Source organism: Cottoperca gobio, chromosome 9 (assembly GCF_900634415.1).
Source record: "Cottoperca gobio chromosome 9, fCotGob3.1, whole genome shotgun sequence".
NCBI classification, from domain to species: Eukaryota; Metazoa; Chordata; class Actinopteri; order Perciformes; family Bovichtidae; genus Cottoperca; species Cottoperca gobio.
The window spans coordinates 11,939,885-11,967,759 of NC_041363.1; the positions used below are offsets into that span (position 1 = coordinate 11,939,885).

General features: G+C 39.0%; 1 protein-coding gene across 5 annotated transcripts; it reads left to right on the top strand.

Annotated features, from left to right (window-relative positions):
• The first annotated feature begins 2,374 nt into the window (after positions 1–2,374).
• Positions 2,375–27,845, top strand: clip1a (CAP-GLY domain containing linker protein 1a). 5 transcript variants are annotated; one of them, XM_029438840.1, is made up of 28 exons: positions 2,375–2,521; positions 6,905–7,204; positions 8,025–8,581; positions 9,030–9,154; positions 9,267–9,483; positions 9,571–9,768; positions 9,884–9,975; positions 10,270–10,330; positions 13,095–13,199; positions 14,485–15,393; positions 15,544–15,660; positions 15,943–16,000; positions 16,115–16,198; positions 16,308–16,464; positions 16,581–16,746; positions 17,044–17,259; positions 18,401–20,854; positions 21,809–21,946; positions 22,081–22,187; positions 22,372–22,474; positions 22,585–22,628; positions 22,808–22,828; positions 23,485–23,602; positions 24,438–24,588; positions 24,727–24,779; positions 25,409–25,414; positions 26,494–26,621; positions 26,730–27,845. In XM_029438840.1, exons 2-28 carry the CDS (start codon positions 7,120–7,122, stop codon positions 26,956–26,958), a joined length of 6,699 nt encoding a protein of 2,232 aa, XP_029294700.1. In that variant the 5' UTR covers positions 2,375–2,521; positions 6,905–7,119; the 3' UTR covers positions 26,959–27,845. The 5 variants fall into 5 exon arrangements, with proteins under 5 accessions (XP_029294700.1, XP_029294701.1, XP_029294702.1 ...); XM_029438841.1 differs by lacking the exon at positions 25,409–25,414; XM_029438842.1 differs by lacking the exon at positions 22,808–22,828.
• Positions 27,846–27,875: the final 30 nt, after the last annotated feature.

Genomic DNA, 27,875 nt, shown 5'->3' on the forward strand with positions numbered 1-27,875 from the left:
AAAAGGCATAACATGTTCAAATACAGATTCAACACAATTTAAAGGATCAATATGTTAAGACTATAGAGACTGCTTGGTGGGGTTTTCATTTGGCATGAAATAATAAAATAAATACTATTCTTATACATCAGGAGGACGCTTAATATAATTCATTTTGGAGCATGGAAATTTGTATTTCTAATTTCCAGATGTGGATGAAGTACTCAGATCCTGAAGTACAATTTAAGTAAAAGTAGCTATACTACAGAGTAAAGATACTCTGTTACAAGCAAAAGTCCTGCATTAAAAATTGTACTTAAGTAAAAGTACAAAAGCATAAAAAAATACTTAAATTACCCATTCTGTGCAACGTCCCATTTCAGAATAATATATATTATATTGGATTTAATTATTGATGCATTAATGTGTTTATCACTTTAATATTGCAGCTGGTAAACATAACATAGGATAACCTATAATATATGATAAATTAGTAATTGATATTTTGTATTATGCTGAATCCAAATCTTTACAGTAACTAAAGCTGTCTGATTAAAGTAAAGTTAAAAGTATAATATTTAGAAGTTTAAAGAAGCAGAAAATGGAAATACTTAGGTGAAGTAAAGGTACCTCAATATTGTACTTGAGTAAATGTACTTAGTTACTGTCCACCACTCATGATTTCACATCTACAATTGAGAATATATATTATTTAAAGCAAAAATATTGCATTACTGCTTCAAAGTTAAGGGAATTTCCCAACATGGGGAATGTTATGTGTTCACTCCATATTATAAACTCTTAATACAAACAATGAGCTGCTCATACATGCATACATACATCATTCATAAATACTCACATACACCTACATACAGTACATACTTATGCAAATATACATGCATACATACATCATTCATAAATACTCACATACACCTACATACAGTACATACTTATGCAAATATACATGCATACACAAACTCATGTGTCTATGTGCTGAACCTCTGAGAATGTCAAGAGAAGGACAGTTATTTATCCCCATGCAAATTAATGTGAAACTGATGGCGTCTACACTCAAAGCTATTACATTGCATTGCATTAAAATTAAGAAATTGAAGTCATGTCTTGGAATTTAGACTTATCTGTTTTAGATTTATCTGATCATCTGATTTTTCAGAATGTGCACAATTCCAGGTTTTATGATAAAATTCAGATCTGATTTTAAAATTCATAATTTGGAATATTCTCTGGAAAGTCTGAGCTAGCCAATGCTATGTCAATATATAGGATTAGACTGTGGGGTTAAGGGGTTAATTTCTCTACTTGCACATTTTATGCTTGAATAATAATGCCTGAAACATTGTTTGACAATATTTCAACATTTGACAAGTACAAACCTGTACTTAACATGAGCCAAATTTAACTTTTTGTTATATATCTGCCCATCCAATAAAAAGGTTTTGAGGGAATATATACTGTCAAAATATCCTAAAAATAATCATGTATCATCATACGAGGCTATATATATATATATATATATATATATATATATATATATATATATATATATATATATATATATATATATATAAATCTAAATTGTGTTGCAAGAAAGTGAAAACTACTGGAGATATACATTTTTGGAGATAAAAGATTCTTTATTCAGGTAAAAAAAAAGTTTCTTAATTTGAGTACTGTAAATGACAACATCCAGCAATAGCTATTTACATGAAAATATGTTGCAAATTATCATTAGAGTTTCCTTGATGTTCAGTACAAATTACAACCCAATCCAGTTAAAAATAAGCAATTAGTGAGACGTAGAATACACACACTTCCAAAAAACCATAACTAAAAAAGTATTTGGTTTAGAACTACATGATTTTGCAAGGTCCCCTGAGTTTAATAGAAGGTTTAACATGAAAATCCATGAAATTAACTGGGAGGTTTTATATGGATGCCCATTTCTTCCAATGTGATGGGGGAAAAGATCAGGTTTTTGTCATGTGAGAAACATTCTTGAAAAAAAGACTATCTCAGACAAACGACTTAGCAGGCTGTCTCAAAATCTCAAACTAATGACTTGTTGAATTGTAAGATAGTAACAAAATAGTAAGAAAATGTGTCAAAAACTAGAACTCAGTATCTCAAAATAAGTTTTCTTATTTTGAGATCCTAAGTCATTATTTTAAGATACTAAATCACTATGTGTCATTATAATAACTTAGAGGATGATTTTCTTCATCACAAGGCTAAGTTTTCATCTTTTTTTTTCTTTTACTGGTGTAAATGGGCTTTAATAGTATTAAGAAGAAGTTTTTTTGTGTGGAAATTGTTTTGCTTTCTCAGAAAAGAGGTAGTGTTCCATCTTACTGAACATATCATCTTTGGGCGGCACCGTCCTACCGTTGACGTTCCTCTCGGACGTTGGACAGACAGCTCGTACATTGGGCTGTGTCTGATCCCAGCAGTCGTCGTGGTTCTCTACTTAGCTTGCTAGCTGTGTATTTCCTGAGAAGACGTAGGCTGTACAGGAACATAACAGGTCAGTATTAGCTAACTCCGACGAGGTCGTGTAAACCATAAACTTGCTTGTCATTTTGCTGCCGATAAACCAGGAAATGAAACTCAGAGTGAAAGTTGTCGAGGTTACGTTAACGTTAGTGTTACTTGAGGTGTTAGTTTAGCTAGCTAACCTAGCTTACAAAACCTGCCTCTCTTGGTCCCGACCACCGGTTCGGGCCTCACAGCTAACGTTACTTAGCAACTAATCACGTATATTGTTGTTGTGATAACATACTGGGATTCATTTAAACAGGATATGTGACAGTACAGTCAATGGACTGTTAATAACCACATTACACGGCAAGGTATCTTAACAGGTGATCTAACGTTAATCTGTTACAAATGCTGACTCTAAACTTGTAGCAGCAGTGTGCCCTACTGGAGCTCCGGTGACATTGCGGAGACTTTCGGACTTGTGGAATTTGCTTCAGTCGCAATGGTGGTCGGGTTATTCCGATGTTATGAACACCTGCAAGTTACCTGTATAACTTATCATAAACAGGATATATGACTCACCCGACACGTCGATTTACCTAGTAAGGTAAGTTAGCTAGCTGCTATGGTAATATATGTATCTCATCTGGCTTCACTCTTACCAGATGTGCCACCTCATCGACAGCTCTCAATCCGTTAGCTACTGATAGAGGTAACAAGGCGAGGCACGTTCAAAGGCAAATCCGTTGCCCAAACTTCAGGATGACTTACTTGACTACACAGGTACACTGTGTAAAATGTCAGTGAAGCAACTGTGTAATAGAAGAGTCAATGCATTTGCGGTTTCAAGGTGTGACTTGGCTTTTAGCTTTTCTGTTTTAGACAAAATGCAGTTTAACTTGTTTGGACTGATTGACACGTTTACAGCTGTTATGGGTTGCAGTCTTGGGAATTGAATGCAATTACACTTGTAACTTTGAAATTCCGGTATTTTGCTACTCTTTAACTTCTCCATGTGGTTTTTAAACTCATGATATATGAGAGAAGGGCTAACGTTGGTGGGGAAGTCAGGTCATTTTACAGAAATATTATCTTTATTCATACATGTATCATATTAGTTGCCCACAGGAGTAGAAGCCATTATGTGTTATTTTAAATAAACTCTAATTAATACAAACACCCTAGCTGTTCTAGTGGAAGAGGCTCAATTAGTTCTGGAAAGTCTGAATTTAACATTGGGGCTGTAGTGGAAACTTTGACCATATATTTTTTTTATTATTTTAGGTTTCAGTTATGTCTAGGCCCAATTGCAAGTGTTGATATATACTAGTAGCTTGTTAATGTCTGCCTGTTGACAATGAGTGTTGTTAACTTAAAAACAGGTGGTTCTGTATTCACAGACACAGAGGACGCAGGATGCCTCCAGCTCTTATTTTGTGCTCATGTCCTGCTAGTAATTTTCTACACCTTCCTCTGTCAGTACTAGCAGGGGCCTAACAATCATCCCAGCAGATGTTTCCTCAAAAAGGAAGAACCAGAGCTTGTTTTGGCCTTGTGATGACAAAAGCAGGAGTGTATGAGGGTTACTTCAATGAATATACACCTCTGAAAATGTAAAGGCATACTAAACAGCTATGATTGTAGACTAAGACAATTCAGTCAATGCTAGACCTGCGGTAAAAAGATTCTTAGTAACAATATTGAACCAAGTACAAATAGATTTCCCGTCACTGGCTAATATTAGCATTCTGAAAAACAATGTGGAATGAAATGCTGGCTTGTGTAACCAGTGACACCCTCCCATCAGTTGACACATAGTTGGGAGGCTGAAATGGATGGATAGCAGTCTACTGTTATTACACAACAGGCAAGCAGATTCAGTTAACGTCTGTATCATAAGTGGTTTTGCACTTCTGGAATATGGAAGTTGAATATGTCTATGCAGTCATTTTGAGAAGCACAGTAGAGGCTCAGTTCTGTTTTACAGACTAACATCTACCCATTTCTATTTTTGCATTTACATCATGAAAAAACATTTAACCAGACTACATGGAATTTGGGAGTAGCTTAGTTCTAAATAACTTTCATATATTTAAAATGTTTACTTTTTAATACAACATTTATAATATTTCCATTTTAAACATCCTCAAAACATTAGTATTTGGCTTTCTTCCTAGCTGCAGATTAGAGTGAGAGTCAGTGGTAAAAGATTATTATTATTACTGTAGTGGGAAATTCTCCAGACTAAGTGGATCATATTCAGCTGACTGCTTCAGTTCACCAATCAGAACTGAAACATCCTCTGTTAAAGCTCACAAGACAGTCGTAGGCAAGCCTTGGTGACATTTGTCATATTCCAAAGGCTCGTGGGTCAATCTGACTAGGTATTGATAATATTGTTTTTATTTTGGAGTTTGAGTTATCCTTTTAGTTTTTGTGCAAATTGAATTATTCCAGATTTAGATGGTCACATAAAGGCGTAAAACATTTTTTTATGTGACTTTAATTTCCACCATGCAGTGTTCAGCCATTGAAGTGCTTTCTTTCAATGGCCTCTTGTTGACCTGAGGGCACTAATCAGTATCATTCAAAGCCACAGTGGGAGAAAAGTGGAAGGCTGCATTTGAATTAGGTCACTGCCTTCTGAAGGCCACCCTTTATTTTCTGCCGAGAAATATCTAGGAGAGTGTGGGACAGCGTGTCTTTGGTGAACCTACATACAGTAGCTCTTAGGCCCTTTCAGGAATGAAATGTATGTTTGTGTGACACTGTTTAACAAGTTCTATATTACATTTCTACCCTTTTGTGAGATCAAGTGTCTTTGCTGACTTAAAACTCATTCAAAACAGTTTCATTTCACAGGAGAGGTGAGAAAGCACTGGGTTTGTTAATTTGATATTTTATTGGTGTATTTCACTGTAAAGGAACTTTTTAAAGGGTCTTCCAAACAAGCACCCTTTTAGAAAATTCAAAACAGTTTTGTTACTCTGCCCCAGGATCCTTCACACGTTTCAAATCAATGATTAGGGTAATGACGGAGAATAATGAAACTATTTTTCCAAGCCATTAATAAATGCATACATGGCCTGTAGTAATATTCGGGATAAGTAAAAGCACTGATGGTGCTGGACTTGCATGCAGTGTGTCACACAATGATTCAGTTAACAATTATAGTCACACACCCTTATTAGTTCAATAAATAAGCTCTCTGTTCTCACCCGTAAGGCGCTAAAGCAAATTCCAAGTACAGAATTTACACAAACCCTGATCTCTAAATCTATCCAAAAGAGATGATGTTGTGTAACAGGGAGGTGATCAGCACATTGAATCCAATAACGAAACGCAGTATATTGAAAATCCTATGGTTACAATATTTTATGCATATTTTCCTGACTTATCGCAATTTATTTCTTTACTAATTGCATACTTTTTTAACCAAATGTAAGGTTGTAATATGGCGTCATCACAGAGGCATGTTTGTGCATATACACATTCCAGTAATTATTAGGTCAGGTTTTTTGACAAACAAGCTCATCCTTGCTTTAGGAATGCTATTTGTGTGTAGTTTTCTTTTACTGATTGTGGTCACACAATCAGGCATCAGCCTTGGTGTCCTTGACTTTATGTGCACCTGTTCTCTGCAGAGATCATGTTGGTGTGATACACCAACACCTCCTCTGAAATAGGCTGAGATGCTACAGATCTGACAGTAGATTGGTCTGAAACCTCAGTATCACATCAGTAGTTTTGTCAGTTTTGCTCTTGTTTAATTTAAAGACAATATATCTTTAATAGAATTGAAGGAAATGGGAGTATAAGAATCTGTCACGATGCCACACTGAGTGATGTTGTCAAACTACTGACAACAGGGGGACCATGCTTTAATACATTCAGACATTTTCTGTGGTGGGTTAATCTGACAAACAGGATAATCTGCTGCTGGTGGTGGTCTTGTTTCTACAGTTATCCTGTTTTAGGAAAAGCTGCCAACCAGACTTACACGATTTTATATGCCAGAATGATAGATTGAGTGAGAGACTGTTTGGGGTACTGCATGCATTGAGGTTAAGGTCACAGATGATAAGCTATTCAGAAGTTCATGATGGCATAACATAGACTACATGTCGGCTGGCCTTTGACAGGATATTTTTAGGTCTTAACTGTGACGTGGTGTGTGGTGAGCAGCTTGTTGTCATAACAGAAACAAAATGCCTCCATTAACAGAGTACTAAAAAACAAAGTTCATGAACATGCCTTAAAGGCATATCTGTAAATCTTATCTTGTATATCTCCAAATTAAATTATTGCTATACCCACAGCAGAGGAAGGAAAAGTCTGCAAGCAGTACATTTGTCTAAATTATTAATTTAACTTAGTTGCCCACAGGAGTAGAAATATCAAGTAATGTGTATTTTTTTCTTCCCAACAGGGTCCTGTACATGATCAGCACTTTTTCTCCCTCCTCCCTTTTCTTGTTTTTTTCTTTTTGTTCAACATTTTTTTTGTTTGTTTTTCTTTTTTGTTTAAATCATTTTGGTGAAGAGAGAAAATCGTTTATCATCAAAAACAATTGATGATCGGGGGTCAGTCTGTACCCACCGACGGACACAAGCCTTTTGGGTCTAACACATCACAGGAAGAAACATGAGCAAGCCCAGTGGGATCAAAGGGCCCAGCAAGATAGGTAGACCACCTGGACCAGCAGCCCCCAAGACCAACCCCAGCACAGGTAAGAATCTTCCCATTTGCAGCTTCTACATTTGCATTAAATCACAACTGATGTGAGAGCACCTGTTTTTCTGCACATTTTCAAATTGTGCAAATGAAATTTTGAAAAGCTCCTAATGTATCGCAAAGCGTTTTTGTGCTTTGTATAGATGGATAAGTTGGTGTATCCTTAAAATAATTGGGTTATAATTTGCGATACATTTGGATGGAAACCTGGCTAGTGAGGTTGGGAACCTCCTTGTTTTTTAATGCTCAACTAAACATGTAACCACAAAGAGAAAAATAAGTCATGTCTAATGGAGATTGTGGTGGATCCAACAAAGCAAGGATCATTGACTGGGCTTTTGGCATTTCAGAAACTTTCTTAAATCACTAGTTTTAAACTTGTGTGGCCATCTGGCAAAAGAAAATGACCTGGCAATTAAGACCTGAATTATGTGATCATATGTATTTTAAGACAATTCCCAGAGTGAATCAGATGCAAAATCCTATACATTATAAAAAATATATCAATATAATATAATAATAAAGAAAATATGTAACGGTGTTAAAAACAGATTTCTCTTGCTACAGCAGTATTATTGTCACTGTAGAATTTGTTCTAGAGACCGTGACAATTGGAAGTCCTGTATAAGTGTTCACAATACCTTTTTAAAATGGTAAGTGAACACATTTAGGCAGAGAAGGGATTACACTTGCATAGTATAATCTAGACATCAAATCACATGATATTGCAATGTTTTGCACTTCACCCATCTCACACAAGTCAATTGTGCAAAGGATTTTTATGACACTTTCGTCTCTTTCTCCTTATTCTTCAGCGGGAGCTAAAGTTGCTGCGGCCGACAAATCAGCTGCAGATGCCAGTGGAGAAGAGAGTGCTGGGGAGAGCTTTCAGGTCGGGGAGCGAGTATGGGTTAATGGGAATAAACCAGGCTACATCCAGTTTTTGGGAGAGGCACAGTTTGCCCCTGGACAGTGGGCAGGGATTGTTCTAGATGAGCCGATTGGAAAGAATGATGGGTCGGTGGCAGGGGTGCGCTACTTCCAGTGTGATGCCCTGCGAGGAATATTTACCCGCCCATCGAAGTTGTCTTCCACAGAGGGGGAGGCTAATGGAACTCAGACAGAACCCTCCTCCCGTGCTGCATCACCCACTCCTTCAGTTAGCAGCGTGGCTTCACACACACCAGCCACAAAATCAACATTACCCTCAACTACCACAGCAACTAAGAAGGCCTCCTCCACTACGCCAGCTACCCCAGCGATACCATCCTCCAACCTCGCACGCACAAACAGTGAATCTATCTCCAACCTCTCAGAGACTGGATCAGTGAAGAAAGGGGATAGGGAACTGAAGATGGGTGACCGAGTATTGGTAAAGTTTGTTACATTATCTAACAGAATTTTTAAAATATATTCTTTATACTCTTTATACATATGACTAACAGAACCCTCCTTTTCTACAATGGAGTAATCTCCGTTAAATGAGCACATAAAACATGGTCTCTTCCACTAAATGTCACCAAATGTCCACCTCTGATTCAATGGAAGTTCTGATACAGCACTGTTGAGTGAAGTCACCAACTGTGTGCAGTCCTGTATGTAAACCTGGCATTTCAATAATAGCAAGAACATTTTCTTTTGATTTCACATGTTGAAATTTTGGCCCCATTCGTTTCAAAGCTGGTACATGTTTGTTTCTGTTGCTTTGATGGGATTATCTCACTCAGGGTTTATTACCAGGCAAAGCTGATTGCTTTAGGCCTCTTTTATCTGTTGAGGAGATTAAATGTAGACTAACAGTTTAATATTTTTCTTCTCAGGTTGGTGGTACAAAGGCAGGAGTGGTACGTTTCCTTGGAGAAACAGATTTTGCCAAAGGCGACTGGTGTGGTGTGGAATTGGATGAGCCCTTAGGAAAGAATGACGGGGCAGTGGCAGGCACAAGGTACAAGAGCCACTGGATCTGTAAATAACTTCAAGAAAAGTTGTTATACTTGTTAACGACATGTTCACTATGACTTCCATTATCATAATTGTATTCCAATATGTGTCCCTAGATATTTTCAGTGCCAACCAAAGTATGGCTTATTTGCTCCAGTGCACAAAGTCACACGCATTGGCTTCCCTTCCACCACGCCAGCCAAAGCAAAAACAACGGTTCGGAAAGTAGTGGCCACACCATCTGGGCTAAAGCGAAGCCCTAGTGCCTCCTCCATCAGTACCATGAGCTCCGTGGCGTCCTCTGTTAGCGCCAAGCCCAGCCGCACAGGCCTGGTGAGATGGAACACACTTTTCATCCGTTTTTTTTAATGCTGTGTTTATTCACAACTCTGACGTTGTTTGTATTCTGTCTCTCCATAGCTAACAGAGACATCATCCCGGTATAACCGTAAGATTTCCGGCACCACAGCCCTGCAGGAGGCGCTGAAGGAGAAGCAGCAGCATATTGAGCAGCTTATGGCTGAGAGGGACACAGAGAGAGCTGAAGTTGCCAAGGCCACTGGCCATGTTGGAGAGATGGCGCAAGAAATTGGCCTGCTCAGGGACGATCAGGAGCAGGTCAGCTCACCCAGTGGTTCAGTAATACCACTCCGCATGAACCTGCTGTTGATCCTAAATTACTCTGAAAAATAGAGTTGCCTTGATGTCTACATGTTGTTTTTGTCTATTGAAGATGGAGACCAAGATGGATCAGTTACGAGCCTTGGTAGAAGCTGCAGACAAAGACAAAGTCGAGCTGCTGAATCAGCTGGAGGAGGAGCGTAGGTAAGGATTCCCAGAAGTGAGACTAGTCAAAGACGCACAGTCTCCCATGATAGTATGTCAGTATCTATTGTTTTCATTTTATGCGGTCAAGTTTGTTGAGAGTGAAAATTAATGGCGGCGAATATCAGAATACTGTTATACTATTACGGTCTTCTAAGGAAAGTTTGCTTAACCTTGCTCTTGATCATTGCTTATCAATATGTTATAGGTTATTAGTTCCCCATGTTGACACAACAACAACAACAACAACAACAACAAAAAGCTCAAGAAAGATCATTTTTTTCTGTTGAATAGGAAAGTGGAGGACCTTCAGTTCCGCGTAGAGGAAGCTTGCATTACCAAAGGCGACCTGGAGGTAAATGCACAACACAAATCCACACCATTGCAACTAACACACTTTATGGAATTTGTGTTGGAAATCCGACTGCAAATCAGTTATAGATATTTTTACATTTCTCCCACTGATTTTAAATCAAAATGTTGATATTAAGTCAGAAGCAGCAGGTGCTCCAATCACATTGCATCCTGGTTCCAACTCAGGATTTCAGTTCACATAAACTTTGCTCTATATCCATTACAATAAAGTGATTTCAGTTTTTATTTTTTTTTTTTATTTTTTTTTACTGTAAATCAGTGTGTCTGCAGGTCAAATGCGATTTAAGGGTGCTTTCACACCTGTAGTTCAGTTAATTTCCTCTGTGGCAGTACGCCGCCCGCCACTGGCTGTATGTGAGCTTGGAAAGACTCGCAGTTCTAGCCATACAGCACCCCTCACCTGGACCTTTCCACTTCCCAGGGCCGTGCTCGTTGCGCCACTTGAATACGATCTACACATGGCTTTATACAGATGGTAGTTTAGCTTTGAAATCATGCTAAAATCACACATCTGCGTTCATAAAATGACCTTTTCAGGAAGACTCAATTCGGTTGTTTGGTCCACAACAGGGTTCGATTGACAGCTTTCACATCAGCCTAAACAAACCGTACTAACTGGGCAAACAGACCAGAGTTGGAGTTGGTTAGGTGTGAAAGCACCCTAAGATTGCACAAGATTAACTGGTATCCCTTATCACAGAGCTTCAGTTCCAGACAGAGCATTTACATTATCTCTCCTTTATGTTGGCAGTGGAAACCAGTACCCACTCAGCAGGTGTTTTTGCATGGAAATGTATACAAATTAATAATTATATTGTCCTACTTAATTATCAAAGCTTGGGGAATTGTTCCAAAAGGCCCTGCATTTTTTCCTTCACATAATGTTAATAGAGTAATTTAAAACAGTAGGCTCTGATAACTCATTGTCGTCTTCTTAAGTGAGTAATGTTCTCATCCCAAGTTATGAAATGAAGAGTATTGGGGCCCAGTGGTATCTGTTTTTATATCTGATCAAAGGATTTGTTATTTATTCCACAGTGCTACACAGGGGACCATCTCATTTACCTCGAAGGCATCCAAGCTCAAAATAGATGTTTTAAATTGAGGGCTACAGGGCTACAGGGTTAGAATATCCCTTTATCTTCTTTTTAAACTTGTATACTAACAGTTTATTACTTACTCACAGCTGTGGAAATATTAAAACCGTGCATGAAGCTTGAAAGACACCAACAAAAAACTCAAAAATGCTTTGTTGACGTCAAGCTGTTGAAGGTGTACTAATGTTGTGCTATAACCCTCGGTGCCTCCCTGTTCAGTGATGTGATGTTATTGCTTCTTCTTCCTTCTCTTCCTCGTCGTTCATGTTGGTCCAGTGCTCAGCATGGAACCACTGGAGATGCTCCCTTGTCATTCCACTGCCCAGTCACAGACCTGAATTCTGTTTGCCCACTGCCATTTAAAGAGAATAACACTCAATTTAGGAATTCAAATGTAATGTATATATAAAGACAAATGTGCCAGGCTTCATTATAGTTGTTAAGTACTCCACGGACAATGAGTGCGCAGGGTATATAAGTAAGGAGATGTACAGTGAGCCCTAAAATGCCTCATTCATTACCTTTTGAGTGTGGTATATTAGTTAGTTAGACACGCATGACAGTTTATCTTGTCAGATTTTGTCAATGGAAAACCCAATATATGACCTGGGATAGGCTGTTGGCATAACATTTAAAATTGGTGCTATTTGCCTTTTTTCTTTTTATGAAACTTGAAGTTAACATACACTGGGTTACATGTAATACAAGAAGCACAAAGTTATATCAGGAAATGCGTCTGTAAGTTGCCATAAAACACTTATTCATAGAACACAATAGCAAGAGGTCAAATGGGAATCCTTTCTGTTTCTTGAGCCCAACAGCCTGAGCTTTTGCGTTACTGATTGATTTCTTTTAAGTTGGTCACACATCCTGCACATGGTGGTCTGATAACCTGTGGTTTCTTATACAATACTTACTATATACATTGTGGACAATGGCCTTATCACCAAAGGGAGAAAGCAGTGTGGTTATTGATAAGGCTACAGGCTTAATCAGATTATCAGTATAAAATCAAGATTGTTAAATACAATAAATGCAGAAATACGTTTTTATATTGACGTTATATTGTTGAAGCAATATGACAATTCTACATCATTAGATAACTTGTGTATGATGTAATGCATAGAAGTACAGGGGTCAGGAAACAACCTTCACTGCTTTCTCCTTATGTGGTGAAGTCATTTTTACTTTATTTACTTGCTGGCAATTCTCAAATCTTCTATGTATCGTAACAATCAATGTGCTGTTTTCACCAGGTGTCAATTTTGCATGGTTACTTATAAACTGCCTTTATCAACATACTCATCCTGCACATCCATAACACATGGCCCCCTCTTTTGTCGCTTGTCTTGTACTTCTCACCATTCTTCCAAGAACTTCCCTGTTTATTGCACAGCCTCAAAGTTCTGCATGGGGTGTCCTCATTTTCACTCATCCATCACTTCCCACCCAATACCCTTTCCCCAATACCCCAAATACTCACACACACGCAAGCACACACACGCAAGCACACACACTATCACACTATTATTGTTGTCCAAACCCCTCCATTCTCTCTCCTGTCTCCCTCCCTCTCTGTCTGCGTTGGGCTGGCATGTGATGGTGGCACTGGTGTGTTCTCTTCCTCTCCCCCTTGTTTACTAACAGACGCAGACCAGACTGGAGCATGCCCACATTAAGGAGCTTGAACAGAGCCTACTCTTTGAAAAGACCAAAGCTGAGAAACTCCAAAGAGAGTTAGAAGACACTAGGGTAATGAATACAGCTCTGCAGTGTGCTCCGTTGGAAAAGAGGGCCTGTGTCGGGGATAGTGGCCAAAACATTTGCAAGCGCTACCGAGTAGTACTGGGCAATAACCGGAGCTTTGCTTTGTATAAGCTTGTGGTGAACCCCACAAATGTATTTCTCAGGCTTCACATAAGCAAAATAATACTGATGATAAAATGAAAAATAGTAATACATAAATTAGGTTTATTTAAATGCTCAAATCAGTCTATCCAGTCTAGCATCACAATTTGTGGCTTCAGCTACAGAATCATTTTGTATAATCTTCCCTCACATTTAAATTGATCCACTCAAAATGATTTACGTTTAAAAGTATACATTTGACAACTGTCAAAGAATACAATTTACAACTCGGAAAAAGAACCACATGCATCTTTCAGCTGTCTTGAGTGAGGCTCTTTTACTTTTACTATTTTCCAATACGTAGCCCAACCTGAACTCACTCTTGCTTTACTGGTATCACTGCTTAACCAGACAGACAAGCTTGTCCCTTGTCCCAGCTAATCATTTTCTCAGTTATCCTGTTCTATTTCCCGAGTCCTTCCCAGCATCCATTTGTCCTGCTTATTTGGTGTCCCTGCGTTAGTCTAAAACCTGCTCCACCTCCCAGACTATGCATCCTTGTCTTCCCCGGGGGTCTTATAGTCATGAGGGGTGTCAGGAAAAATATATTTCTATTGTTTCAGGGCCATAGTTTTTACAGGTTCTCTTCTGAAAAAAAATGTTGAATTTAAATGAAATGATTCAGTTAACCAAGCTATTAAATAATAGGTTGAAGCAGCAAAAATAGATGCATGTTTGTGAACATTAGAATAAACAATTTGGAATATAGCTAGATTAACATAAACATTAAGTCATACTTCTCCTAAATCATTAGGTCAACATTAGTTTTAATTCAGTGATAAAGACTGTTAGTGTAAAGGATGGGGAGAAATGTCTTACACACTTCTATAGCTCCATACATGCTTTCAGTGTTCACTTTCATTATTTGGACCATACCCTTTATGGCCACAAGAGGTCAGTATAACACCTTGTTTTGGGGATTAATGTTTTTCATGCCCTCCTCATTTAGCAAGCAAATTAAACAGTTTCTCTGTCACAAACAGAGTATTACTATTACCAGGTGTGTTGTTTATAATTGCAGTTTAACAATCACAATAAAGTATAATTAAGTTTTTAACACAGTTGTGTCAGTGCACAGTTCTAAACTATGTAAGATACATCTTTGAATATAAGATTTCTGTTCCTAAAGGTTGCTACTGTGTCGGAAAAATCCCGTATTATGGATCTTGAGAAGGACCTTTCACTACGAACAAGAGAGGTAGCCGACCTGCAGCTGCATCTTGGGACCCAACAGGGCTCTGAGGACTTAAACTCAACTCTTTCTCCCCTTCTGGAAGAGATAAAGTCTCTGAGGGATCAGTTGGCTTCCCAAGAAGCTATGCAGGCAGAAGAGCTAGCAAAGTACAAGGAGAAGTTAGAAGTGCAAGAAAAGAGCCACAGTGAGGCAGCTGCCCAGCTTCAGGCTTCATCTGTAAGGCTCTCTGGTGACAACGAACAGTTGCAGATGCGCTTAAGCCAGGCTGAGAAGGAGAATGCTGACATTATTGAACTGTGGCGTTCCAAGTTGGAGAATGCCATTTCCTCTCATCATCAAGCCATGGGGGAGCTGAAGGTGTCCTTCAGCAAAGGCGCAGGTGCCCAGACAGAAGAACTTATTGAAACCAAAAGTGCACTAGAGAGGCTGAAGATAGAGCACAAGTTGGCTCTAGAGGAGGCTGGAGCCAAACATGAGGCAGATGCCGCAGCGTGGACTCGGGAGACGCAGGCACTGAAGGCACAGCTGTTGTCTTTGATTGAGGATAAAGAGCGACTGGAAGACTCGCTACGGTCCACCGTTGAAAAAACAGAGGAGCAACACCTTGTTGAAATGGAGGATGTTCTTGGAAAACTTCATGCTGCCGAACTTAGGGTGAAGGAGCTTGAGGATAAAGAAGTGATGCTGGAACAACAGGCCCAAGACAAGGATAGAGAAACCAAAGAGCAGATGTTAGAAATGGTGGCTCTGCGTAGCAAAGTAGCACAACGTAACCAAGATCTTTTGACCCTGAAGAGTGAATTAGAAACCGTTCAGGACCAAGGAAACAACCAGGGTGCCAAGGTGGGTTCTTATTCACCTCCTGACCATTTGTGTGTCTCATGTTTGAGACGATCTCCATATGTCTTCTGTTGGGTTATTATGGCATTTCTGGACAACAATTGTCATTGTTTTGTTTGTTTTTTAAGAATTTTTACTTGACATGTGCTTTAGGTTAATGAATTGAGCTCACAGGTAGAGAGCCAACAGCAGAAAGTCCTCTCTTTACAGCAGAGTCTGACCACTGTACAGCAGGAGAAGGACACCCTGGAACAAGAGCTTGGAGACCTGGTAAGGCGTGTGCGTGTGTTTGTGTCTCAACCCACCTTGATTATGTCTTTGCATTTCTCTACTGCAATTTCTTGTTACTTATCGACCAACAAATATCGATATATCTTCAATGAGCTAATCTATCTGCTCGTCCGATGTATCAGCTGGTTTCAAGACTAAACATAATTTGAATGCTGTAGAAACAAAAACCTTAAACAACACCTGAAATTTTGATTTGTAATTTAGTATATTGCTGAAAAATCATACACAAAAATGTGATGCTTAAGTATTTTCCCCCCACAGAAACAAAAGTTATCTGAAAGCACAGAGGAGCAGACTAAATCATCAAACACTATGCAAGGTAAATCAAATGAGCAAAAGTTCAGAATGTTTTTCCTTTGCCCTGCTACTAATTTGCCTCTTTCAGTCTTTAAAGGCTTCTAGGATCTAACGTGTAACATTTTTCCTTTTGCAGAAACACTTGAGAAGCTCAGTAAGAAGGAAGAGCAGTCCACTTCTCTGACCACAGAATCAGAGTCTCTAAGAAGTCAACTTGACGGTGAGAACATTAGAACCGCATTCATGTCATATAAGTATTATGTTTTTTTCCTTTCTGGTTAAATAATAACCTTAGAACATATGAATAAACTCGTTTTGTCTTTACTCAGGCCTGGAAAGGAAGCTCAAGGCTGCAGATGAAAAGCTTGAGCAGCTTTCAAAGGACAAAAGCAAGCTGGAAAATGATATTTCAGACATGATGAAGACATCTGGTGATAGTTCAGTAAAGCTGACCAAAATGAATGAAGATCTAGTACAGAAAGAAAGGTACCACACTTCATTATTCCCTGCTCCTATATTACAATACATTTCTTGCCTCTGTTTTATTCCATGCTACTGAACATCCTCCTCAAATGTCCTCTTTTTTTTTTGTCATCTCTCAGGCGGCTTGAGGAGTTGCAGAGTCAACTATCAGAGGAGAAGGAGAAGGTGGCACACTCAAAGGAACAACTCCAGCAAGAACAGACCCGCAAAGAGCAGGAGATGAAAGAGACCGGAGATGCACATCAATCTCAAATAAGTAGCCTTCAGGAGAAGATTGCTAACCTGGTTAGTATTGTTGGGCAGTCATGAAAAAGGTGTTTGTGAATTAAATGTCAGATACTAAAATAATTAGGTGAAAATCTTTTAATATGCTTCATATAGCTTTTTATATGTATTTATAATTACTTTAGGCTACCAGGTAGAGTGCACTGTGTTGTTTCCTTTATTGACAAATTTTCTTTGGTTGAATACAACCCTAATTAAAATGTGTATACTTTATTACTACACATTGGAAAATCAGTCACTGGCTGCTTCAAAACCAGTAGATAAAAGTTATTGTCTTTCTAATCTCCTGTATTCTAGAAGAAGACTGGTAAACAGGGTAAGACCTTGGTTGAGGAGCTCAAAGCATCACAAGAGAAATCCTTCTCTCAGGCTTCAGAGCTCCATGTGAAGGAACTTGAGGTTCTGCAGAGTCAGGTGGACACGTTGAAGCAGGAGCTCTCCTCATCCAAGGACAAAACCCAGGAGCTGGAGAAGATGGTATCTGAGCTGCAGCCATACAAGGAACAAGCTCAGGTAAGCACAAACCTCCGAAGGTACAGACACTTTAGTTGAAACAACATGTTTAAAATGTTCTGCCTGGAACTTGTTTCATGTAAGAAGGTTATTTTATTTATTACTGATTTTACTAATGTACAATCATTGGAAATAATCAGAAAAACAAACATAACCTTTTTATGAATGGACATTTGATACCCTACATTTTAAACGGTCCTTCAAACCTGTTGGATGTCAAAAACATCAACTCACAGACTTTGCACCAGTTTAAACACTAAAACATTTAACATTAAGGATTAATGTATATTACCACCAACATTTTCACTGTTAATTAACGTCATACAGATTATTTGTGATGAGTTTCTCATTTCCCCCCGACATGAAAGCTAATAACATCTTTTTTCATATTCATCTTAGCGATATATTGGATGGTGCCATGGGATATATGCTTGCAGGGGTACACCTGATTAAAATGATGTTTTCTAGGTTATTGGAAAAGCCAAATAATGTGTTGTAAAAAACATTTAACCAGTTGTGTTGTGGCTGCTAAATGGAAATGTATGCACTGGATAGGATCCAAGTTGAGATAAAGTTGAATCACTTGTTACTATTTACATACTTTTAGCTAATGATTTACATTTATTTCAAATTACATTAAGTTATAACTGCTTTTGCTTTGTACCCCTGCTAGCATTGTTTATTAGCCAGATCTTTCATTTAAGCAGAACATTTTCACTTTCTAACATAACGTTTATACAGTTTACGTTTTACCCTCATTTTTATTGTTAATAATGCACATAGAAAATACTTGTGCAATGTGGATTCTGTAAAAATTCAAGTAAGTGCTATATAAGATCCTGCAAGTGATCATAGTCATACACTCTGGCTTTCCAGTCAAATTTGTTTAATTTCATTAATACACTTATTAAAAGTAAGTAAGGGCTGAAGTGAAAATGTTCCACCTTTTTTACATGGTTGGAAGCCGCTGTGGTGTACGCTGTGGTGTGATCTTTTGCCATTTTTGATGCTTCTGCAGCTTAACCTTTCCAATTGCATATCACTTATGTCCATATCTGCTTGGTTCATTTTTGGATTCATCTTACTCTTCCCTGTATATATATTCCCCTCCTTTTTTTTTCTTTCAACTTTATTTTCCCAGTGTCTTTCTGCTGAGCTTGACTCCAACAAGCATGATGTTGAACATGTTTCCAAAAAACTGGAAAAGCAGAGTCTAGATCTGGAAAATAAGTGTAAGGAAAGCGAAGATGTTAAGGCTGAGAAAGACAAACTGGAGAAACTGCTTTCAGATGTGCAGAATAAGCTCAATGCCCTTGAGATTAGTCACCAGGAGCTTTCAGTCAAGAATGAAGAACTGTTAATGTCCAGAGATAAGCTTTCGAAACATCAAGAGGAACTACTTGCCAACAACAAATGCTCAGATGAAGAACGGATTTTATTGAACAAGGAGTTGCAGAAGCTCAAAGATCTTATTCAGGAAGTACAGACTGAAAACAAAAACCTGAAGCATGCTAAAGGTGAACTCCAGGCCCAAATTGAGGAGCTTCAAAAGCAAAATGCAGAGAAGAATGACTTACTCCTAAAGCATCAGCAGGACATCCAGCAAATTGAGGCTAAAAAGAAGAAACTACATGAGGACTTTGAAAATGTCTGCAAGGAGAAGAACCAGCTTAAAGACGACCTCAATGAAAGCAGGTCGAAGCTCACAAGTGAGAAGGACAATCTAATTTTAGAAAGAGATTCTGCTAGAAATGCCAAAAAATCTCTTGATGCTAAGAATGCTGAGTTGCAGGCAAAACTTAAATCCTTGAACTTAGAAAAAGAAGATCTTACGATGAAGAATACCCAGCTGCAGGCCCTCACAGAAACACTGACAAAAGAGAAAGTGGAGATGTCTTCTGAAATCAGTGGTGCTGTGCTGGATAGAAATAGCCTTGAGACGGTGAAGGAGGAACTCCAGAATAAGCTCATTATTACCAAGAAAGACTTGGAGAGCTCTGTCCGTGAATGTGAAGAACTTAAAGCCTCCAAAATGAGCCTGGCCCAGATGCTGGAGAAGTTCAAGACTAGCAGTCAGGTGACTGATTCTGAGAGGCTTCACCTTCTGCAAGAGAAAGAAGACTTACTTGCGATCCAAAGAAAAGTATGTAATGAGAAGGAAGAGCTCCTCAGAGACATGGAAGAATTAAAGGAGAAACTTCAAGTGTCAACAGAACAACTGTCAAAGTCCAACGAGAAACTTAAAGAAGCATTATCATCTTTTGAGCAAGAGAAGCAAGCTTTTCGCCTTCAGAATTCTGAAATTGAGATGGGTCTACATGTTATACGAAAAGAAAAGATGAGCCTGGATTCAGCACTAGAGCAGCAGAAAATGGATTATGAGCGTTTGTCAGGGGAGAAGGGAGAATTGGAAGAGAAGCACACAAAAACCGTATCTGAGAATAATGCTCTTTCTCTTGAGCGCGATAAGCTAGCCAGTGATTTCCGAACAAATAAGGACCAGTTGGATAGTTATTCTAGATCTAATGACGTCTTAATTCAAGAGAAGTCTCATTTAACAACAATGCTAGAGGAAACCAAAAGCCAAAAAGACAAAGTTGAAGTAGAAATGACCTCTTTGAAACGAGAAAAGGCTGACTTACAAAATGAGCTTCAGAAACACGACTCTGATATTAAAATTCTTGAAAAGGGCAAAGCTGAACTTGGTCAAGAGCACAGTAAACTAAAAACAGATTTTGAGAAGGCTAATTCTGAACTTGTTAAACAGGTTGATAACCTTACAAAAGATGGTCAGCGTTTGCAATCGTTACAGACCGAAACTGACACCAAAGCGCGCTCCTTGCAGAAAGAGAACCAAGGTCTGCTTCAGGATATCCAGGAGTTAAAATGTCAGACTGAATCAATGTCAGGGGCCAAGCACCTTCTTGAGACCCAGCTGCAGGCTGAGACCAGTGAACGAGATCAAGCAAAATCTGACAAGGATGGTTTCTCTAAACAAATTGAGGAGCTGCAGAAAACGTTGTTCAAAGTCACACAAGAAAATAAAGAGATTTCTTCTAACCTTAAAAACGCTGATGAGCAAAAGAAGTCTTTCGAAATAGATATGGAGGCTTTAAAAGCTCTATCGACGCAGCGAGAGCAAGAAACTAGTCAGTTGACAGCAGATAAAGAACAGCTATTATCTAAGCTTGAGGATATCGGCAAACAGATGACCTCCCTGGCCACAGAGAAGGAAGACCTTTTAGCTGGACAGTGCAAATTGGAGCAGAACATTTCTTCCCTCCACATAAGCCAGGAAAATTGGCTCGCAGAACGGTCAAGACTCCTTGGAGAGGGAGAGAAGTTGCACGCCAGCCAGAAACAACTAGAGATTGATGTCAAGGGCCTACAAACCAATAAAGAACTTTTGGAAAAGCAATACAAGAATGCTGTCGCGGAGGTATCTGCTTCCACCGTTGTGAAAGAAGAGATTTCCTCCAGCATCTCAAATCTCACAGCTCAGAATGAAGTCCTGCAGGTGGAGAGAGATGAAGCCACCCAGCAAGTCAGGCAGCTCGAGTCCCAACTCAAAAATGCCATTTCTAAGCAGCTTGAGGTATTCCTCCTCCGGTAGTATTCACTGACACACATACCTTAGAGTGGCTGGGGCTATGTCACCTTCTCACTGCATGCTTGCTAGTTTGTCTTCCCTTCCACTTCCCTTTTTATTTCAGTGTCTAACTTTCATCTTCCATTTACTAACTGCTGTAAATGACCCTCAGCTCCCAGCCTTTGCCTGTGGGTTTATAACGTGATCTACGGCGATTTTAAGGTGAAATTTAAATGACTATGTAGATCTAAACTGATCTGTAGCACACTTACCATGTGATGGTGGTTCATATTTCATTTGATTGTATAATTAATGTTAACAGACTTACTGACTAGTAGTTTTCCCCAATATAGTTTTTAGAAATTATAGCTCCAATAATCTGCTTTACAATGTCATTCAGTCCAATGTTTTAAGTTTTTGGTCTTGCAAACTCTTTTTGGTCAGAATTACACTTCAAAACATAGTTTGGACAGAATTGATGAAATGTGGACGTAAAGCAGCTTTCAGGGGTTATGGAAGGACAACTTACTTACCTTACAGGACTACCACCTTTTTCCTTATCTGATCTGATACACAAGTTAATGAGTCGTCAGATCCGTTCTGAGGCCACAGGTTGTAGAGCTTTAGAGTATATACTAATTATTTTCCTCCTTTAGTGTAATATTTATGTTGTTAATTCTCAACCGAAATGTACTTGACAATTGCAATGAACTGAGATTTGAATAACTGATTCTAATTTGGTAATTAAGAATACTCTGTAAGCATGCGATTTTAATTTATTAAAGAATATAAAAATCATTGGTTTAAGGTCAAACGATGCATTATGAGTAGCTTCATCAAATGACCTGCACATTTCTCAGTGGGGTTGGTTGAGGTCATTAGATATTGAGCTCAACCAACCATCTACTGCTCTTAATTTGAAACTGTTCTTAGCAAATCTCCTGCTCATGCACCATTTAGGCTACAGAGGTCTCTGGCAATACCGCTGAGGCTCTGCAACAGCTGACAAAAGAGAAAACCATTTTGATGCAGGAGAAGAACGAAGCCCAATCTTTGCTGAAAGAGCACCGGGGCTCCACGCAGAAGATGGAGACACAGGTAAGAGATGCTAAATGTCAGCTTTCAGTGGCTCTTCTCATCAAGCAATTTATGTGAGACCATTTTAATTTAGTGAAATCTTGAACATGCGTGTGCAATTTATAATAATAAGTACTTTTGTCGTTTTCTTTTAGCTGAAAACATTGAAGAAAAATAATTCTAAGTACCAAGAAGATCTGAATGTGTCCAAAGAGCAGCTTTGCATAGAAACTCAGAGGACTGAGAGTCTGTGCAAGGAAATGTGAGTATAGCCTTAGTTTAGTTCTGCTACAACAGAAGTCCCACTTGAATATAAGTAGTATGACTATAATTGTTTGGTTACAGTAAATCAAGAGACATGGGAGAAGGAATTTCTACAAACCAATATGTTGTCTTCACGAGTTGTCAACATTTCTTATATGATTTTAACATTTGTATTTATTCAGTGAGGAACTTAAAGAAGCAGTTTCTGGGAAGACGCAGTCCCTGCAGAAGCTGCAAGACGAGAACAATAAGCTGACACTTGAAGACCAGACTAATCTTTTGATGGTCAAACACTTTACTTTATTCAAAAACATCTTTCATGAACCTACAAGCATCAAACATTTTGTGTTTCAGCTATTGATCTGCTGACCATTATTGGCTTTTTCTTTCCTTAGATCAAGGATGAGCACTCAAAACTCAAAAAACAGTTGAAGCAAAGGTAAGGGGATGCATCATTTTGTGATTCTGGCAGTTTCTCAGATCTCTGCAAATTCACCAATATTTTGAAAGCCTCTTGTCTCAATAAACACAAATGCTTTCGCCTGTGCGACACTTGCTAATATGCAGTGCATTTATAAATAAGCAAATGGTATCTAATGCTGTTCTTTTCCTTCAAAGCCTGCCAAATAATGCCTTCAGGTACTTCACGCCTTCAGTACTATGTGAAGTGGGTCATCATCGTGTAATTGTACAAATATATGCACCACATTTACTATGTAGGCAGATAATTAGGAATAAGCAACATGTAAGGTCACGTTACGTTTCCTGTCACGTTTCTGATGCAGCTAATGAATACTCTTCTTAGTCAAAAGCCCCTTCCACACAGCCTGTTCAAAGCGGGACTGTTGAGCCCTTATTCCGCCTCGCTGTTCTGTATAAAAGGTATGGACACGGAAATGGGATGCAGCCCGCTGCTAGGCCGGAAGTGGAGGTAGTCACAGATTTTGACGTCTGGGGAATACACGCTCAAACCCACGAGACACTGTTATGCTACAAGGCACACCTCTTTTGCTCCCATAATGCCGGCATGCTATCTAAAATCACACACCGGGGCCGCAAATATTTGTAGTGTAGTGTGACCATTCCTAAAGGCCAAGCACAATACATGCTACGTCATTATACACAAACTAATTTAACCTACAGCCAAATCTCACGTGCTTAACATTTTCATGTGTTTTCACTACTGATTTTGCATGTTTGTTAGTTTGTTGCCGTTGTCCTCTGAATCTCCTTCTCCATGTATACCACATCGTTTGACCAAATGAGTGATTGAATTGGTTTTGTGTATTTGATAGTGAGAGCACCATGAAGGAGCAGTTTGACAAGGAGAAGGCTGCCCTCCAAAAGTCCATCCATAAAAACGGTGCCTTAATTTCTGAAAAGGACCTGCAGGTGGAAAACCTGAAGAGCGAGGTGAGAATCTACTCTCTTATTTTCAGCAGGTATGGCAGCACATTGACAGAACTGTTGAACATGCACAAAATGAATTCAAGCGAGTCAAGATTTGAGAGTGTGCACTCAAGCTTTGATTTCCTCATTTTATGCACCGTCCCTCGTAAGTCAAAATCTCCAGCCGTTGTGGCAGATTCTAAAGACGCAAGGGGGTGTTTGCCAGGACACTCCTGTTAAAGCCCAGATGTAGCGCAATCTACTTTCTAAAGTTGGTGAACGGATAAAACATTTGACCTTGCAGCAACATTTCTTACCAGAGCCTAACAGGATGTCTCTTCTAGGTCAGAAATGGTGTCTGGCTTTCGTTTTGAGTGTGCCTAACTTAAAACTTTGATGATTGTGATCAAGAAAACCAATTGCTGACGCAAACGTACTGACACATGTCTTAATGCAGTTTCAAAACATCGGTTAGGTTTCCTTTCTCATCAAACTTGTTTTGAACTTATGGGAACTGTGTCTCAGATCTCGAATTTGCCAATTACATTGTCAAATTGAACTTTTGCTTGTATTAGTGTCGTTGTCAATACACAATTCACGTTTGATCATAAGTTGATGTTTTAAAGGTATAATGTTTCATTCCGAAATTTTACTTTTAAGTTTAAATTCTGGCATATCTTACACATTGAACCTTTAAGAGTAGAGCTGCAATTTACAATTATTTACGTTATTTTTTAGATCAATCGTCAGAAAATAGTGAAATGTCCACTCAGTTTCTCAAAGTCCAAGGTTTAAATGTCTTGTTTTGTCAGTCCACATTTCTTTCCATATTGAATAATGTGGGTTGTTTTCTTCACAGCTGGTTGCACTGCGTGGGGAAAGTGCCTCAGTTAAGACACTGCAGGGTACAATTCAGGCCTTGGAGCAGGACAAGGCTAATCTACAGGAGCGTGCTCAAAGACTGGAGAAGGACCTGGCTGCAGGGCCTGACGGCATCAGAGAGTCCTCAGGTAAGAGTGGGCTTAACCCATGACCACTACTGATATTTCTGATTGCACAAAGGTCAGTTCTGTGTGAAGTGACAACCATAAGAAAACAAGATCACTTAGTCTACTCCTGAATTACATTTTTTAATTGACTGTTTCCAGGTGATGCAGTTCTGGACCAACTACGGGAGGATAAGGAGACTGCAGAGAGTCAGGTGTGTAAACCTTTCATCTCGTCCTGAATAATACTAATCCTAGGTCTGGATAGATTGAGGATTTTTGCCATTCATACCTTCAGTGTAAAGATGCTGCCCTACCCTGGCCCAAAGAATTGTCTGGTTTGACATTCACTCAATCTCATTTACATTTGTCATCATATTTGGGTCAGTGAAATGACTGTGCTGCTTTACCCAGGCATTTACTAACCAATACTGCGTCTGAATTTTACAGTTTATTGTTTACTCGTGTACAGTATAATATGGGTTTTAATTGATTTGAATCATAAAGCATACTGAGCTTCGGTCGGACATCCTCTCAGCTCTTACAGCGGTGACCGACATGACTCATGAATCGGTGTAACATTTGTATTGAAGCATTTCACACACAGTGTTGAGATGATGGTGTGTGTCTCAAAACCTTCATTTACGTCTCATTTCCTGCCTATGTTCGATTCTAAAATGTTATTCTGTATTATCTGTGTCAGTGATGACTTGAGTGTGTTGTCTGGCAGTAGGTGGGTCCTAATTTGAATCTCAAATTTTTTTTTATTCTCCTTCTCTTTCTTAAACTCCAACTCCTCTCCTCTGCCCTGTCTCTGATGTTGGCAATGCTTCAACACCATCAGGCAGCGGTTTGTTAATGTTTTTCATCAGCTTCACTTGTGCATGTTTGTCCGTCACTGTCACTTTAATGTGTCGTCCGGTGGATCACATGATAGTCGGTGTCAAAACTACAAACTGTCTTCCAAAGATGAATCAAGCTGGATGTCTTAATGCCTTTTTAGCGTTCAATAAACTCTCTGCTCTCTGCTTACATTCTTATAGAACATTACAGCTATTATAGAGGCTTAGCAGATCAGATCTGTTGAAGAGACAGTTCACCCCCAAATCAAAAATACATATATTTCGTCTTACCTGTAGCGCTATCAATCTAGACTTTTTGCTGAGTGTTGGAGATATCAGTCGTAGAGATGTCTGCCTTCTCTCAAATATAATATAACTAGATGACTGTCTCTGTCCAGAAACCAGGAACCAGTTACTCAAGATAATCCACAGATCTCGTTGTGAGCAGTGCAATTATTTTATTTTATATCGAACTACACACGGCAACCGTATGAGCGCGCAGAAGGAAACATGCATCTACTAATGGACGAGAGGTTTGGGCAGCGCTCGTGAAAGTGTGAGATTAAAACATTGAAGGCGTCCTCCTCGGCTGAGCTGAACGGTAGCCTCTCGTCCATGAGCACATGCACGTTTCCTTCTGTGTGGTGATACAGTTGGCGTGTGTAGTCCTACATGAAACCGCTTACAGCAAAGACTGGATAATCTTGAGTTAAAGGGTCATGATTTCAAGAAAGAGACATTGCGTTTGCTATTTTAGATTTAGGGGAGAATGTATTACTCTTACTTACTTAGTAAGACAATCATCATGTGGGTATTTCACTGACTTTGCTCGTGATTCATTCCAAGCTTGATGGGTTTTTTGGCTGACGACTCACAGTGACAATTCACCATCATAGTCAAGATTAGATAAATTATTTTGGGGATATGGCGGTGCATAGTTACTGTTATCTATAATAGTATTGAGGCAAAAATCTTGGCACATAATGCAATGTATAAATGTCACAGGGTATTGTATAAATACTGTAATGGATAATAGATGATCATGCACTAGCAGCACTGATGCTACTGTCGCGTATCTCCTTTACAGATCGAGTTCCTGAACTCGGTCATCGTTGACCTCCAGAGGAAGAATAAGGAACTCAAGGAGAAATTGGAGAAAATGGCAGCTGCTTCTCTCAATGGAAATAATCCAAATGAGCTGGATAACTATGATGGGTAAGTCCAATTCATAGCAGTCTTTTCAGACTTAAAATAACACCAACTGTGTGGCAACTCAATTTCTTTAGTTACACACTCTGCTTTCTTTTCTTTCTTTTTTTGTAGCCATGACCAGGAACCTGCGAAGAAGAAGCTTCCCCCGAGGCTGTTCTGTGACATCTGCGACTGTTTCGACCTCCATGACACCGAGGACTGTCCCACACAAATGCAGATGCCCGACTCCCCTCCACACACCACCTACCACGGCACGAAGGGCGAAGATCGGTCCTACTGCAACATCTGCGAGGTCTTTGGCCACTGGACCGATTCCTGTAACGACGACCAGACCTTTTAAGCCTTTTCCACCCTCGTTCGCACAATCAGTATATTTGCACATCATGTTAGAGTTACGCCGTGCTTTAGGGGTGCTTTGGTTTGTATGTGTGCATTTCGTGTGCTTGTTTTCGCGAAGCGTCTTTATCGTCCATGTCCTTAAGCGCTCTTATGGGAGAATGTCCTCCTCAGAATCTCTTCAGACATCAAGAAAAATATTATACAGCAGTTAACAATTTGTATTTGTAAATGAATTTAGAGCAAAACATTTTGATATCTTGTGTTTGTATGAGTGAGGAGATGCTGCAGGTGGATGTTTCATTGTGGGAGAAGCGATGATCTTCTTCGGATCGTTTAATTTATCCCAACATTGTTTGCACAGCTTGTTGGGGAGTCACAAAGATAATATAGTATCACGAAAGGTGTTTATTTGAAAGTGTAAATGACTTGATTGAAAACAAATATCAGTTTGCGCAAATAATTGGTGAGCTATAGTTTATTTTTTTATGCCTGGAAATACGATGTACTCTTTAAAGGTTTGATAGTATGTGTGTCATTTTGTGAAGGGTAATCACAGGGGGGAGACTTTCTCACTCTTGCCTGGAGTTCAACAGAGAAGCCCAGTGCTGTTTGGCTTTAATGGGAACCTTTGTTATGGTCTTCATGAAGGGAACTGATGGATGATTGTTCCAAGAAGCTGCAAAAAGTACTTTGAACTTACTGTAACCCCTCAGTTCCTGGGAAATGGCCTTTCCAAAAGGTTTCTTTGCAATTTTAAAAGAGCATTTCTGTATGAAACAATAAAATACTTTGGCATTTCTTAAAAAATGTTTTGAATATCTGTATAAAAATAAATGAAATTTATGTATAAATTAAAATCAAATATCTCTATTGATTGTTCAATGGAAAGCACTATGCAGTCTCAGTTTCTGACAGAAA